General features: G+C 43.1%; 1 protein-coding gene across 1 annotated transcript in view; it reads left to right on the top strand.

Annotated features, from left to right (window-relative positions):
• CBX6 (chromobox 6) overlaps positions 1-17,024 on the top strand; it is a 185,318-nt gene extending 168,294 nt beyond the window's left edge. Inside the window, exon 5 of the mRNA XM_044066301.1 lies at positions 14,774-17,024. Coding sequence (XP_043922236.1) covers positions 14,774-15,691 — 918 coding nt within the window. The 3' untranslated portion in view covers positions 15,692-17,024. The remainder of the gene's footprint in view (positions 1-14,773) is intronic.
• The last annotated feature ends 341 nt before the right edge of the window (positions 17,025-17,365 follow it).

The raw sequence follows: 17,365 nt of genomic DNA on the forward strand, positions 1-17,365 counted from the left end.
TTCACGAATGATCTTACCTTAAGAAGTTCTGCATAACCTCTTCAAATGCAGAATCTCTATTCTTGAAGCTATAACTTTTGACAGGTTTTACTGTATTTTTAAGGGAGATGTACTGCATTTGTCTGTGTCATTGGCCTCCACAGGGGCCGTAGCTCATGTTCTATTAGTGTGTCTGGCCCCACCCCCATTGCATGTCCCATTGCTTTTTATAACTCGGTTGTTTCGGCACTGTACCTCTTCCCTCCCTTTCAGCTTCTGAATGGCTTTCTCTACCCTCCTTTTGATGTTTTTGTTCAGTTAGAGTTTCCCTTTCCACTTTCTGATTCTTTCCCTGTTCTGATCACCAACATCCTCTTCACTTTTTTGCAGTATCCATGGCTTATATGTTTTAATGGAACCTTGCAATTTCTCCTGTCATTTCCTTCCCATCCTGTATTACCTCTCCAGTAATTTTCATGAGTTTCCTCATAAGGTTATCCCCCTGCCTTTCTTTCAGTTGCCTCCCTGTTTTATTATCCTGCCCCCAGTAAAACTTTTTTCATTCTCTTTTAGCACTTTTATCTTGGTGTTTATAATTGCCTTCATCTCAGATTTACATATTACCCTTTCTTCTTGTTCTTCCATCTTTGCTACCTCTGTTGCTTTCTTCCATCTTTTTTTAATTCTTCCAAGGCTCTTCTCTTTCCCCTACCCTCTTTCTCTGGTTTCCAGCATTAACTACCCCTCAAATGTCACCTTGATCCCATCCTGCTAGTCTGCACCAGTCTCCTGTTTGTCCCCTTGGATCTTGATCAGGTAAGTTCTTGACCCTTGTCTTTTTTTTTTTTTAATTTTATTTATTTTTAACTTTTCTTTGTGCTGTGCTGTTATGCATTTCTCTTCATCCCATTGTCAAGCCCACTGCCTCTTATTCCTCATCTCGTCTGAGTAATCTTGTATGATAGAGCACAACTTCACATTCCACCCTCTATTATCTTCTGGTTTTTCTTATCCTAGTCCTGACAGCCCCCCTACTTGCTGCCCTAATTTTCTTTCTTTACTTGAAAAAGTGAGCTTCATGTTATTGTGGCCACATCTATTGATGGTTACACACACCCTTTCATCATCTCTTCCCTTTCCCTGTTCTTTGTTTCTGTTTTTGCTTACTATTCTTTTCCCTCCACTTTCTGACCTCCTCCTCATTTGTGGTAACATTAGAGCCCCTCCCTCCAAATTAGTTAACTTTTATGCCCCTCTCATTTCTTCCAGTGTTTAAAAGAACTTTTGGAAAAACTCCTCCATGTCATTTTTGGAGATGCATAATTACCGTAACTTACATTTCTTCCATTTTATCTTTTTTCTGCCACATCGGTCATCTACTGTCACTACTAGTTCATCATCCTTCTAGTTTAGGCCTTTTCCTGCACATTATGGTGACATGTCCCACCAAGATCGGCATCCATTACTGGGTAGCATTACACCTTCAAATCTTTCATCTGTCTCATGACTTCACTTCCTGGTTCTTGCCTGTCTCTGTACCTTACCTTATCAGCTTCAGTGTTATTCTGCCCCTTTATATTGAGGTTGAAATTCATCTACATTCCATGTTAGACTTCTGATTGTACATTTTTTGTTTCTATTCTAACCCCTTTTTTCCTGTATGCAAACTACCTTGCTAAGCAGGGTCTCCCTCCCCACCAGTTTTATACTTCTATGCTTGCAGTCAGTGTGGTTGGCCATTTTGCCATCGTTTCCTCTCCCATTATTCACACTGAGGAGGGGAACTGACCACAACTCTGATTTGTGATATATAACAATAAGTATCTTTTTTTTTTCTACTAGTTATTGCTTATTCTAACAATTTATAGCAGTTTTTATTGTCTGCTGCATACTTTTTACTGTATTTTATTACTGTAAACTAATCTGTACTGTTGTACTGAAATTGTCTGCCTTACAGGGCATGTTAAATCACTTTTGTTACTGTCACACTGTTTGTAAAGCTTTTTAGTTATTTTCACTGTGTGAAAGGTATTAACTGGAAATTTTCTCCATTTGTTAAACATCTGTTGTTTATGATTTCATGCCAAGGATTGTATCATATAACTGATTTTGTTTGCAGTTAAAAGCATTCTCTAGAGTCTCTTTGCTCCTTTATCTGTTTAAAACTTTCATTTAGTGTCTCCCTGCTGTTTTTCTGCTGTGATAAACATTTCTGTAGTGTTTTTTGTCTAAAGTAGTGTAGCTACAAGCCTCCCTCCCTATTTGTGTCTTGTTCGTATACTTGGTGGCTTTGCAGTTGCCCGCCCCTACTGTAAATTTGATCTGGGACACTCCTCCCAGTCCAGTGTAATCAGCTCATTCTACCTAATACAGAGAGAACATTTGGAAAGGCCAACCACCTTAGTTTCTTTACCTTGAATTATCTTCTGTTCCTCCTTTCTCCCTTTCCACTTTTACTAAAAAAAAAAAAAAAAAAAAAAAAAAAAAAAAAACTTTATTCAGCTGCTTTTACAGTATTTGTGTTTCCTCCTCCTACTCTATAACCTCATCTTGTTTTTTCTGCTACTTGTTCTCTAAAGTGTTCAGTTGCATCTTCTCTGCTGCATTTATTACTGCTTGTTTTTAGCCTGTTTAAATTTTAAATGTTATTTTAAGCCTCTTAGTTTTGGTTTAAGCACTTGGGCTTTAGGGCTACCTCTTGGATCTCCCTGGCCTCTCTCCCTTCGATTCTGACAAATATTGATGGACAATTTCCTACAGTTTTTCCTGCCAGCCTGGTTGATATTGGCGTCCTGAGACAGTTTAGCAACTGCCTCGTGTACACTGACAACCACCTACTACTACCACCTAGGAACACAATTTGTGAGAGGTGCAATTACATAAAGAAGCTAGAGTCTATGCTGTCTCCCTCACAAGCCAATATATCTGATGCTGAGAAGTTTAACACAATCACTATACCTCAAACACCACCCACAACTACACAACACACATCCACATATGTGGAGGTTCTCAACAAAAAAAACTCAAAGGAGACCTCATAGTCAAAAACACTTGAGAACTCCACAACCCACCACACCACATACCATGCATAGTCCACACACCAACTGCAACCACTAAGATCTAACCATAAACCCAACATAGTCATAAGAGACTCCATTGTGAGACGTACAGATTTGTCTCTCACCAGGCTGGATAAGGAGAAAGTCACGGTTAGTTTGTCAGGTGCCAGAATCCGCCATATCACACACACACTCAAGTCTCTCAACAGGTACTGATGTTCATCGTGTTTCACTCTTGCAGTCATTAAACTTGGGTTATCCTGCTGGCAGGCTACCCGCAGTCGGACTGAATTCCAAAGTCCTGGTCCAGCGTCGGTTGCTGTCGCCTCTTCCCTGACGTCAGTGCGTCAGGGGTATAAAAGATGCAGCCGAATCCATTTTCTTCAGTCTTTCTTGCCGCGCGGTGCCCGAAGCAAAAGCAGTTCGCAAGTGCCAGTCGGCCGACTCCTGAGATTTTCGAAATCGAATTTCAGATCCGAAGTCTTCAATATCGAAGTACCCCGTTGGGAAAACTTTTTTCTTGCTCCAGACCGATGTCAGAAAAAGTTAACAATTGTATTTCTTGTGGGAAGCAAATACCTCATAAGGATTTCCACTCTTACTGTATTCCTTGCCTAGGCCCTGACCACGACATTGCTAGTTGTCGGTTTTGTGCTAGATTTAGCCAATGCACTATTAAGCATCGGTACGATTTTGCTTTTCATTATTTTGGCAGAAGATTTAACTACATAATGCCATCGAAACAACCGATGACCGGAATTCATAAAAAACGCAAGGATAAAGACAAGGACAAGCATCTGAGGTCCAAAACAGATGACGAAGCCTCTTCTAGGCCAGTCGCTGGTTTGCCGGTGCTCAGTGAGGTGCTTTTGCAGCCCCTCACTCCCGCTACCTCAGAGCCACAGACCGCCTCCGACTCCCACGTAGAGACAGCTAGGCCTCTGGATACTCAAGGTATTGGCCCTTCAGAAATTACTCCCTCAGATGGGTCCAGAGCCGCTGAGCAGGCATCGGCTTCTGAGGGTGTCTTCAGACCTACACAGCTTTATATAAAGCCTACTTCAGCATCCAAGACAAAGTCTAAAACAGTTTTAAAGACAAGGAAACCAGTTCAGCATTCTCCAGGTCAGGCTTCTATGCCTAAGAAACAGATGCTCAAAATGGCCGAAGACCTAATTACTTTGATCAGGGGTTCCCATCACCCTCCTGATAAGAGGCCTAGGCAAGACACTGAATATGATTCCTCTGATCAGGTTTCCATTTCCTCTAATTCCTCTTCTGATCAGGGATATTCTGTTCCTCCCTATGAGGATTCTGATGCTGAAGAGTCTATTCCTTCAGCTTCTCCTCCTGAGGACTATTCTTTTGGGGAAACCCTGCATACCATGAGAGAGCCAGGATTATTCTGAATCTAAGAAAAGACTTAGAGACTTTTTCTTTTACTTCCTCAGCACAGACCTCTAGCTATTCCCCCTGTTCTAGACATAGTAGATGATGTTTTCTCAGAGTCCGGCCTGTTTCCAGACTCTTTACCTTCTGCCCCTGTTAAGCCGGACAGATACTACAGGGTCCCAGACACCTATAAATTTCTTACCCTGCTGCTGACCCAGAAACTATCTCAGGGGTCAAGGCTGCTTCTGCCAAAACCCTGTCCCCTCAGACAGAGATTCTAGGGCTTTGGACAGATGGGGGGAAAAGTTTACACTTCTGCTACCTTGGCTGTAAGGGCTTTAAATTGTCAGTTTCATATGCTCAAATATCAGCAATACTTAATGTCTTTGTTAAAACAAAAAATGTTGACAAATTCTGAATGTACTGAGAACAAAGATTTGCAGGATTTATTGCATGCAGCTGAACAAGTGGGAAAACATACTTTGCAATGTGGCTATGATTCACTGGAGGCCTCGTGCAGGGCCGCTGTTACAGGTTCTGTTATTAGAAGGCATGCTTGGTTAAAGGAACAGAATCTGCCTGATCATGTTAAAGCAAAGTTATTGGATGCTCCATTACAGCATGATACTTTGTTTGGTGTTAAGGCAGAGGAGGTGTTAAAGAAAATGGAGGATAAGGCAAAATATATGCAGACAGTAAAGGATTTCTTACAGGTACAGCCTCCCAGGTTTAGCAAGAACTGGCCGTCTAAGAATTGGTCCTTTCCAGTGTCAGACAGACCAGAGAGGCAGATTCAGACGCCCTAGAGGCAGGCAACAGCCCCAGGGCTCATACAGGCCCAAACAATAGGGTGCTTCTACCTCCAAAAGCGGAGAAGACAAATCACAGCCTTATAGAAAACAGTCCCAATGACTTCCCTCTGCCAATGCCAAGCACTTATTTTTTGGCAGCACCCTTAGGGGGAAAGCTAGCACTTTTTCACAAAACTGGCACAAGATCACCCAAGACAAATGGGTCTTAAATAGTCTCTCAGGGTTACAGGTTCCACTTACACACCCTTCCAAAGGCAAAAGGTATGCCAGTCCTGCCACACAATCAATGGCAAGAGCCACAAAAACAAGTTTCATCTCTCATGGACATGGGGGCTATTCAGCCTGTGCCACAACAAGAGCAGGGACAGGGATTTTACTCAAGACTTTTCTTAGTACCAAGAAAGGACAAAGCCTGGAGACCAATTCTGGACCTGTCTATTCTAAGTACTTTTCTGCATGTCCAAAAATTCAAAATGTTGACTCTACAGCAGCCTCTGCCCATGCTGGACAAGAAGGCTTGGCTTGTAACTTTGAACCTCAAAGAGGTATACCTGCATGTCCCAATCAGACAATCTTGCAGAAGATACCTCAGATTCATAGCTGGCTCAATGCACTACCAATTCTCTGCACTGCCCTTTGGCTTATCTACTGCGCCCAGGGTCTTCACAAAATGCCTGGCACCAGTAATTGCATTTTGCAGACAGAGGAATTCAAATATACCCCTACTTGGACGACTGCCTTATTCAAGCAAAGGACAAAGATATTCTACTATAGCATCTGGCGTTTGTGAAAAGACTACTAATTTGCCTAGGGTACACAGTAAATGAAAAGAAATCAGAAATCGTGCCCTCTCAAGAGATAATATTCCTGGGTGCAAGCTTAAGTACAACTGCCCAGATGGCTTATCTCACGCCAGACAAACAAAGGCATCCGACTTCTTACTTCAAAGACATGGTAAAAAAGACCCAGTTATCTGCAAGAAAAATTCTGCAGGCTCTGGGCTACATGGCAACCTGCATTCTACGAATTCCATATGCAAGACTGCATATGAGGAAACTACAATGGTATCTAAAAAGTGTTTGGACTCAACATTGCCACAGCCTGGAAACAGTAATTGCTCTCATTCCCTGCCTGCAACAGGAATTTCTATGGTGGGCACAGGCCTGTCACCACAACAAGGGACAGCCATTCATCTTACCCACTGCCAGGCAGACACTAACAGCAGATGCATCAGATTATGCCTGTGGGGCGCACATGGCAGGAAAATGTATTCAAGGGCACATGGCCCGCAAACCAAATGCACCTTCATATCGATCAAAAAGAGATGCTAGCAGTACAAAATATCCTGACAGCCTTCAAGGACCGACTTCATCCAGGACAACTACTGATAAAGACAGACAATACTACAGTCATGTGGTACATAAACAAGCAAGGGGGCACACATTCCTACCCCCTCTGCAGGCAAGCCATGACTTTGTGGAACACAGCATTGATTTATCAAGTACATCTGCAAGCACAATTCTTGCCAGGAAAGACAAATACTTTGGCAGACGAACTAAGCAGAAACCTCATGGATCCTCATGAGTGGAAACTGGATCCACAAATCTTCAACATAACAGGGAAATGGGGATGCCCAGACATAGATCTATTCGCCTCCCCTCACAACTGCCAGCTACAGAGATTCTGCACTCTGACTTATCACAAGCAAGCATGGAAATTGGACGCCCTTTCATTCAGCTGGAAAGCTTTTAAAGTATATACCTTCCCTCCTCTGCCTCTCCTCTCCAAGATACTCCTAAAGGTCAGACAAGAGAAGCCAAAAATTATACTGATTGCCCCAGACTGGCCATGCCAGCACTGGTACCCAATCCTAAAGAGCTTGTCTCAAGGCCCAGCCTGGACATTACCTCTAATACCTCATTTGCTGACCCAACAGAACAATCAGATCTTGCACAGCCAACTCCGATCCCTAAATCTGGCTGCATGGCGGATAATGTAATCATTCAGAGCACACCTCTCTCTAAAGCAGTTATGGATGTTATTTTGGAGGCCAGGAGGCACAGCACCAGAAAATCTTATGCAGAAAAATGGAAGAGATTCTGTGCTTGGAACCAAGCGCAGGGAATTGACTCGCTTGAACCAAATATTCCTCAGATTTTGCAATACCTAACTGAGATGCTGGACAAAGGCCTAGCCTTCTCATCAGTTAAGATCCATGCCTCTGCCATTTCAGCTCATTACAATATGGACCCACCTATTTTTTCTCATCCACTGCTAAGACAGTTTCTCAGAGGGGCCAAAAACATAAGACCTCCAAGGAGAGCTCCCAATACCTACATGGGACCTCAATTTTGTGTTGAAAAAACTCACACTGCCTCCTTTTGAGCCAGCCAATACAGCAGAGATAAAATACTTGTCATGGAAAACCGCTCTTCTCCTAGCAGTAACTTCAGCAAGAAGAGTCTCAGAGTTACAGGCACTAATGGCTGTGGAACCTTTTATTATTTTTCATCAGGACAGGGTTTCTCTAAGGACAAACCCCACATTTATGCCTAAGGTAGTGTCCAGCGTGGCTCTTAACGAAACCATACATTTGCCTACCTTTTATCCAAACCCACAGAATAAGTGGGAGAGACTTCTGCATACTTTGGACATACACAAACAGCTGTGCTTTTACTTGGACAAGACTAAAGCCTTCAGAAAGACTGAGCAACTCCTAGTGGCATATGCTGCAGGTTCCCAAGGAAAAGCCATTTCAAAGCAGACTATTTCAAAATGGATAGGCCACTGCATTCATTTCTGCTGTTCACAGCATGGCAAATCAGTGCCCAAGGGCATTAGTCCACATTCTACCAGAGCAGCAGCCACTTCAGCAGCCTTCCTCAGAGGAGTACCAACTAAGGATATTTTGGAGGCTGCAACATGAACTTCAGTGCACACTTTTACAAAGCACTACCATTTACCTCTCTACTCTAAATCCAGAGCAGGCTTTGCCACTGCAGTTCTGCAGGGCCTCATAGCCACTCCAAACTCTATTTAGGCCCAGCCGCCCAGCCTCAGCTTTGGGATTCAACCCAAGTGTAATGACTGAAACGGTGAAACACGATGAACATAGTACAGTTGTGTACCTACCATAAATGCAGATGTTCGAGTGTATTCACTATTGCAGTCCAGGTTACCCTCCCACCTTCCCCCCCTTTTTCTTTGCTGGGACTTATCTGTACCTATGTGGTGTATTTGCTTGTAGATGAAGGTTATGTGCATGCTTTTTTATGATCATAATTTTTACAGCCTACCCTTTTGGGAGCACCTGACATCTGGGGCAAGAAAAACTGAAGAAAATGGTGTCTGTTGCATTTTTTATACCCCTGGCGCACTGACGTCAGGGAAGAGGCGACAGCAACCAACGCCGGACCAGGACTTCGGAATTCAGACCGACTGTGGGTAGCCTGCCAGCAGGATAACCCAAGTGTAATGACTGCAACAGTGAATACACTCTAACATCTACATTTATGGTAGGTACACAACTGTACTTTATGAATCTGTCATAGCCCATGTTGGTGTGAACAACTTGAGACGTACCTCCCTGGATTATATGAAGAGAGACATGATTGAGCTCACTGAATGTGTCCCAGGCAGGTATGTCGCTAGCATTAAGCAGTATTCTACTGCCACCCAGAATGATGCCTCAATACAAACAGAAAATGATTGACTTTAACAATTGGCTTAGTTTCTGGTGTCATTCCAGTGGGATCCATTACCTGACAGCCTGGGAAGATATGATCGACAGACCATGATGCTTTGCTAGAGATGGACTGAATCTGTCTCACTTGGGCTTCAGGTTTCTGGCAAAGGCCCTTCCTCCCCCGTAGTGCCTTTTTTAGGAAAAATCATGAGGTCGATAATGCCAACATAAACATTTCAACAAAATGCAAATTAAAGGTCATGCTGTTAGACACTAGGAATCTAAACTTGAAACTGCACTCATTGGAAGCATTCTTAACCCTGGAAGATGCTAACATTTGTGCAGTCACAGAAACCTGGTTCAAAGCTGCGGAGAGCATCCCAGCCTTACCTGGTTACCCATCCTGTCATACATTCAGATCCCAAACTGTGGGCAGCAAAGCCAAAGGAGGTGGAGGTCAATATATATTAAAGACAGACAGACCTCCAGGCTGATTAAACAGTATGACACACAGGATGCACTCCAGGTGCAGTTAACTGTTGATAAAGACCCCTGTTCAAATTATAGCTAGCTACAAACCCCCAAATTTGACTCAAGATGCCCATTCCACCTGTCTGGACCTCTTCATATCTGTCAAGATTCAACCCTTTAACCTGATCCTGGGTGACTTTAATTACCAAACCATAGAATGGAAAAACTACTCATGCCGGAACACAAATGCCCAGAAATTCATCGATTTTTTTGTCAATGCAAACAACTTGGAACAGCTAGTCAATACCCCCACAAGAGGTGATAATATCTTGAACTTTGTATTAACCAATATGAGTAACCATTGTAGCACCCCTACAGTATCATCTTCCCAGGTAAGATCTGGCTGTAAAGCGGTCACTTTCGAAGTCACCATCTGCACTGATCCCCCCCCCACCTAGGGTCAAGCAAAAAAAACATCTCCAAAGCTTATTACAGCCTCCTGAGGGATGATAGAAACGGCTTCATAGCCCCTTCCCCCACTGTAGGAACTGGCAGCAATGTCCAAATCTACACCAAAGTACTATACGAGCATTTGTATAGATGCGTGGAATCAGGAATACCTGATGGGACAAAATCATTCTCCGCAAGTAAGTGTAAACCTGTCTGGTGGGCATCTGCAATAAATAAGCTATATAACAAAAGGAAACAAATTGCTGGTCAGGACCAAGAAGGAGCAGGTGCCCAACTGGAAGCAATCTCTCCTTAGCCTGAACAAGCAAATAAGAGCATTAGTAAAATCCTCTAAAGCCAACTTAGAGTCCAAATTGATCACATCTAGTAGAGACAGTCATAAGGCCTTCTTCACATATCCCTAATCTCAAAGGAAGCACCCGGATCTGTTCAGAACTGGTGGTCAAGAACACCACATACATAAAATGCTGTAGATATAGCCAATCTACTGACTGACAAGGAAGATATTTCCCTTCTGTCCCCCCCTATCAGTAAATCAGGACATCTCCAGTACCTGCCCCCCACCCCTTATCTCTAGGGAACAGGTTATCACAGCCCTGTCCAAAGACAAAAAGTACAGCCTCCATAGGACCTGATAACATCCCAGGGAACATGAACTCTGGCATGAGCTTGCGGCACCATTAGGCACCCTATTCAACCAAAGCCTGAGTACTGGCTTTGTCTCAGCTGAGTGGAGGACAGCCACTGTCATCCCCTTCCACAAAGGTGGAGTGTCCACCGATCCGGGAGATTATAGACCCATCAGCCTAACTAGCCTGATCTGCAAGGCCATGGAATGGATTATCATGGAACTCATTAACAGGGACATTGGAAACCTCCAAACACTCGACCCCACACAGTTTGGCTTTGTCAAAGGGAGGTCATGTCTGTTAAATCTGGTCGACTTCTTTGATATAGTTGCCAAAGCCATAGATGAGGGGAAGATGGTGCATACCGCCTACCTTGACCTGGCCAAAGCCTTCGACACTATTCCCTGCTCGGGCCTAATAGGTAAACTCTCTCAACTAGGCATCGATCCATATGTTGCCAGATGGGTAGCAAACTGGCTCACTGATAGAACCCCCCTAATCAAAATATGGGAAGCCACCTCAAGCAGTAGACCCATAACGAGCTGTGTACCGCAGGGATTGGTCTTTGGGCCTCTGTTATTTGGGATATACTTCTGAGTTTCAGGCCAAAACTAGTGGGCTATGGCTGACCAAGTTTGCAAGTGACTGCAAGCTGGGCACAGTCATGAATTCCCCAAGTGATATGGACCTTCTCCAAGCAAGTCTCCCCCAAACAAATGACTGGTGCCAGAAGCATTGCCTCAAGCTGAATGCCAAAAAATGCATAATCATCCCCTTTGGGGAAGAGTGATGTTCCAACTTATTATCACATTAATAACAATGTCCTAGGTACGCAGTCAGTAGTGAGGGATTTGGGTACCCAGGTTGATAGCAACCTGACTCTTGACCACCATGTTGCTTCCATTGTATAGAAAGCTTTCTACATGGCCCACCTCATAAGTAAGGGTATCTCATCCAGGGACAAATAGGTCATAACATTCCTGTATTCTTCCCTTTATAAGGGCAGTTATTGAGTACAGCGCCCCCTTTGGCATGTACTTTGCAAAGCACATGCTGCAGCTGGAGAGACCACAGAGGTTCTTCACCAGGAGAATCCAGGGCCTCAAACATCTACCCTATCCAGATAGGCTAAAAGCCCTGTCCCTCTACTCGGGCTAAAAGCCCTGTCCCTCTACTCTGTTTGATACAGACTCCTCAGAGGTGACCTCTGTCTGGCATACAAAGTAATCTCAGACCCCACCTTGATGAGACTGCTGCATATCTGCAAGTCGAGCTCCACACGAGCAAACCATATGAGCGACCTTATCCCGGTCTGTGATATCAGTAGGACTTATTGGCGAGACATATTTGTGTCCTAGAGACTCCCTCCATTTGTGGAATAGACGCCCTCTCCGCGTTAAGCAAAATATGTCATTATCCCTTTTTAAATGCAACCTGGATAACTGGATGGGAAACAGAAAATATACCCCTGGGATTCCACCTGTGCCCCTGCTGGACAGGGGCTTTGGGTGCTGACTTGTCTAAACATGGGCTAAACTCTTGGCTAGGCTTATAAGGACCTCAGGGCCAGTAGCCTAGTAACCTCCTGTGATCCATGCAACAGGACTTATTTTCTTTTCCTTTACTTGGCCTTGTTTCTGCTTGTCTCATTCCAGTCTCTCCTTTCGTCATGAGTCCAGTCCTTCTCTCTTCTGTTGCGGTTTTCCATCCCCCTCCTTTTCTGCATCCCAAGCCATCGCTGCTTCTGTACTTGTTTTTTTTCTCCTCCTTTGCCCCTTGCTTCAATTTGCTTTGCTCTTCTTCCCACTTTGAATCTACTTTTAGTTTTATTAACACCTTCTTTTGCTACCTTGCAGTTTTCCCTGGCCCCTCCCCGTATTCATTGTTCTGCTCTTATTTTTGTTAACTTGATTTTCAGACTTGCAATTCTAGCCCCCTCTGGGGTATTCATTGCTCTGCCCTTTAGCCTTTACATCACCCTCTCCTGCCTGTACCTATGTTTTCCATTTGAGTATACTGCCTCTGTACTCCTTGAATCATTCCCCATCTCTTAATTTGTCACTCTCCAATTCCTTTTCCTAGGCCTGTTATGCCTTTTAGATTTGTATTGCTGTTCCCATCCTTCTGTCTTCAATTTTTAACATTTTAATTCAGAGGGCTCCAGCAGCTAACAAGCCTCAACTAGTAGTCCTGTGTTTGATTCCCTTAATTTTGTACTTGCAGACTGTGCTATTCTGAGCAAGTCAGTTAACAAGACAACTAATCCCTTTTTATGTTTGGAGCACCACCTTCTTTCCAATACTTTCCCTCTTTTGCAGTCCTGTTTCTTTCCTAACCTGCCTGTTGTTTGGCCCCCTCCTCTTACATGTCAACTAACTTAACAAATTCCACCATCTCTTTCTGTCCCGTTCTGCCAGTCCCTCAGTTTGTGCCTCCTTCTAGCCATTTGTTTCTGATTTCATCCCGTCTGCCTTGTCCTCTAATCGGCGTCACCATTATCGGTTACGTCTCCTTTGGGCTTCATAATGTGCCTGTTCTTTGCTTATTCCATCTGCCTGTTTGCTCACTTCATTCATATCTAAACAACTACCTTCCTTATCCTCCTGCAGCATTTCATTCAGACCAATTAATGGCTTTATTTTGTGCTTCCCAAGCTTGTTTTCACTTCCCTTCCCGTATAGCTGTCCTCTCCTACCATCTTTGGCTTACTGTTAATAAATGGAAAATAACGTGCCCCACTACAAAACGAATCTTTGTATTCTAACAACTTTTGCACTAGCTAATAGGATATTTAAATGTTTTAGTTTCACAGCTTGCTGCTTTGTTTACTTTCCCCCTGCTACTATGTAGCTTTGGTTCCTTAACGTTAAATCTAGTTTCAGCATGCACATTCACATTATGTTTACAGATAAGAAAAAACATGGTAATATGCAGCTGTAAACTTGAGGAGGAGATGGATAAAAATCATTTTGTATCGGATTGTCTCCACTTTGCCCCAAGACATTTGATGTATATACCATCTGGTGAGCCTTATGGCTATTATTTTCCTTGGAAGGTCCCAGTAGATCCCTTGTTTTCACATGTTAGTGCCATTTACTTTCAGTTGTAATCGTATGAGTGGTGTTCTCAAACATGTGCATGTCTGTGTGTTTGGTGGGGCAGTGGTATTACGGTATGATTACCTTTTAACTTGGGTGCAGTAATGCAAATGTAGGCCAGAGGAAGCAGGCCATCTTTGAAGTTAAGTAGGGTTCAAATCCCATGAAGAGCCTTGAGAGAGCACAGGAAGAAAGAATTAAATGTTTAGCTACTGCAGAGGGCTTTTCTGATCAGCTTATTGTGATAAATACACACATTTTTGTTTTGCAGCCTACATTTACTTAACGGGAACTTTTCTTCAAAATTAAAATGTTGAAATGACTGTACTCAAGGGAACTGCTTTACATTGACTTATGTATGTTAATATTGTCTGATTTGCGATGCTGACAGGTTATGTTGGGGGGGGGGGGCTACATTAGATAGTGTTGGCATAATTACTGTCTGCCTCTATCAGAGACATGGGCCCAGATTCAGGGTGAATTTCTGACTTCCATCTGTTGGTCAAGGTTGCACTTAGTTAGGGGATATACTATGCTTCACATGGATGGGGAGCCTGTTCCAGGACATGGGGATCCTCTGAGACAAATACCTGTCTCATCAACATGTTCTATTTATGTCACAAGCAAAATTTAAATCCTTGGATCTAGTGGTCCTAATGCTGTTTATTTTGTGGATGTGCAAAAATTCCATCATAGCAAGATCTGTGGATCCCTTGTATGCCAGACATGGATTACCTCTGAGTAACCTTTAGCAGACCGAGTATAGAGATGGGGCTTTAAGATGATTCATATAGGACAGTGTGTTTATACCCCGGATTCTCTTGGTAAAGAACCTTTGTGGGGGTTGCATGTGTCTGGTCAGGTACATGTCGAAGGGGGCATTATACTCCAAGTTGGGTCTGATAAGGGCCAAATAAAGTGGCACTATGGCTTTCTTGGACTGACGAGGTGCAAAAGGTTACTATCCGAGATTAATCATAAAAAGTACTGAGTTGCACCATGGGAGTTCAGTGTGATGGCCAAAAGAACACCATTGAAAAGTACTGAATTTTTGATGCACATTGTATGTATGCTTATAAAGTCAATAGATATGAAAGTTATATGTAATTATATGCAGTATTCTGTAAATGTAATATATAATAGTGTTGCAAATGTATTTGTTTTCTTTTTATTTTAGGCTCGGGCCCAGGCTGATGCTTTGCGAATTAGTGAGATGCATTTTTCTGCAAAACCAGGTTCAAGTGGTTCACCAAAACTTCACTCCAGTGCTGCAGCACACAAGCTCAAAAAAGATATTCGGAGATGTCACAGAATGTCAAGACGCCCCCTTCCTCGTCCAGACCCACATTCAGGTCAGAGTGGTGGGACACGACCCCCAATGTCTACATTTTCTGAGACTGTTCGTATCATCAACCGTAAAGTGAAACCAAGAGAACCCAAGCGAAGCCGCATCATTCTAAATCTGAAGGTGATTGACAAAGGAAACAAGCCTCCCTTGGGTAGGCCTAAAATTCCTTCAAGAAACAGGGTGATTGGAAAAAGTAAAAAGTTCAGCGAAAGTATGCTTCGAGCCCAGATTCGTCACATGAAGTTTGGATCATTTTCCCTTTACAATAAGCCTACTCCAGTGCCTGCAACACTGGAAGAGAGAAGTAAGAATGAAGAATGTGGTTCCCAGAGCATGAATTCATCTTGTCCCATGACTGTGAAGGCTCCACCTAACGGGGCTTTTTCTTATGACAATACTTCAAGCTCTTCTGCCTCAGACTGCCCTTCTCCTCCACCTTCTGAAGATGTGGATGACTCTCCACCCAAGCTTACCCCTGAGACTCTGAGTCCCGCAGTTCCAGACTGGCGTGAGTCCGAGGTTTTAGATCTTTCAATTCCTCCTGAATCAGCAGCTAGCAAGAGGGTAGCTCCTGGAAATCAGACCCCGGCATCTGATCCTGGAGATGAAGGAGAGGATTGGCGCCCAGAGATGTCTCCCTGCTCTAATGTTGTAGTTACTGATGTGACTACTAACCTTCTTACTGTCACTATCAAGGAGTTTTGCAATGCTGAAGATTTTGAAAAAGTTACTAATGGCAACAAATAAGCTGGTTTAAATGGATGAGGACTTGAATAATTCACTGGTGCTAACTGCAGTTGTTTTCTTATACTCATGGGTTTCCAAGATTATGCTGTCCTAACTGTTGGAAAGTTTAAACATGGAATGCAAGAAAAAAAAATGAATGTGAGTATTTTCTAGCAAGTGTCAGGTGAATGGCAGGGATGGTAGAGAAATGATCCATGTAGTTCTGCAGTTGTGCATTGCACCATGGGAGTTCAGTGCGATGGCTAAAGACCAGAATAGAAAAGTCCTCTTACTTCACCCACCCCCATGTTTAATGTCCTGAGACATATTCAGGAGCACGTAAGGTAATGTGTTTTATTTCCTGCACTTCTACTGTAACATAGTACCCTTTATTGGGCACTTCATTTGGGTTCCCTCTTTCTTTAGTTGTCTGCCAACTGTTTCTATGCTGTCGCTTGGAACTACAGTTTAGTCTGTAAATCCTCTGGAGTATTGCACGTAGAGAGGGAGAGAGTGTTTATGTTCCTTTATGTATGTGTCCTGTTCTGGAGGTACATAAAATAGCTGAAGTTGGACTGTGTCTGAATCCGTGAGTGAACATGTGCTAGGTCTTCTTGCTTTTTACATCTCCTTGGTGCTAAGTTCCAGATTTCTGTCATCTGATCTTGTCTGTACCTTGGATGCCTTAAGCACATTTACTAAACTGAAATGCCATTTTCTGCATACAAATCTCTTTTGCTCTTTCAACAAGTCCTTACACTGTGGTTGTAAAACTTCAGATGACAGAAGTCTATTGGCCAGACCTTTAAATCCAGCCACTTTGAGTCTTTAGTGGCTCAGGTCTTATTTTTGTGGTGCTACCAAAGTACTGTAATAAAAGTGATATGGTTCAAGGTTTGTGACTTCAGCTGTAACACCACTGGTTTGTTACATTGTTAGGCATTTTGTTGGAGTGGGCTTGGAATTATTTTATGAGAGTACAAAAAAAGTCTTTAGCAAGCTTTGCACACGCATGAGTTTTCCAGCTTTGTGGTGTAGTTACAGACATTTTTGTCATTAGTTTGGCTTTGGATGGATACTTCTTGAGTATGGTGGATTTATTTTCTTTTTAACACAATCTCTGATTAGAGATTTCTGAAGAATTGTGCTGGAGAAGTAATGGAGGTCTATAGTCAGTGGAATTAGCTGCCTTTGCAGATGGAGCGGAGAGTTTTATGTGGAGTTTTTGTTTTTCAGACCCTGCAAAATTCATTGTGTGAATTACAGTGCTGTTTTGTGACATGCACAAGGAACTGTTTCTGTCCGTTCCTTTTATACACACACACACACACACACACACACACACACACACACACACACACAGACACACAGACACACAGACACACAGACACACAGACACACAGACACACACACACACACACACACACACACACACACACACACACACACACACACAGATGCATGCAGATGTCCATCAGTTGAATTCTTATTTTTCACTAAAAGTGCTTTAAAAAAAGCTTGTATATCTAACCTTCTTCCTCTGTCTACCACCACATTATTCCTGCTATGAAGGGAGACTCGCTTGCTTATGTGGAAGGATTCTTGCTTGTTCTGGAATTTTTAGCCTCCCCGCTTTTAGGTAGCAGATATCCTGAAAATTAAATACCAGTGAAGTGCACATTGCGTGCTTATGTG

Source organism: Protopterus annectens, chromosome 1.part0 (assembly GCF_019279795.1).
Source record: "Protopterus annectens isolate FY-2018-M chromosome 1.part0, PAN1.0, whole genome shotgun sequence".
NCBI classification, from domain to species: Eukaryota; Metazoa; Chordata; order Ceratodontiformes; family Protopteridae; genus Protopterus; species Protopterus annectens.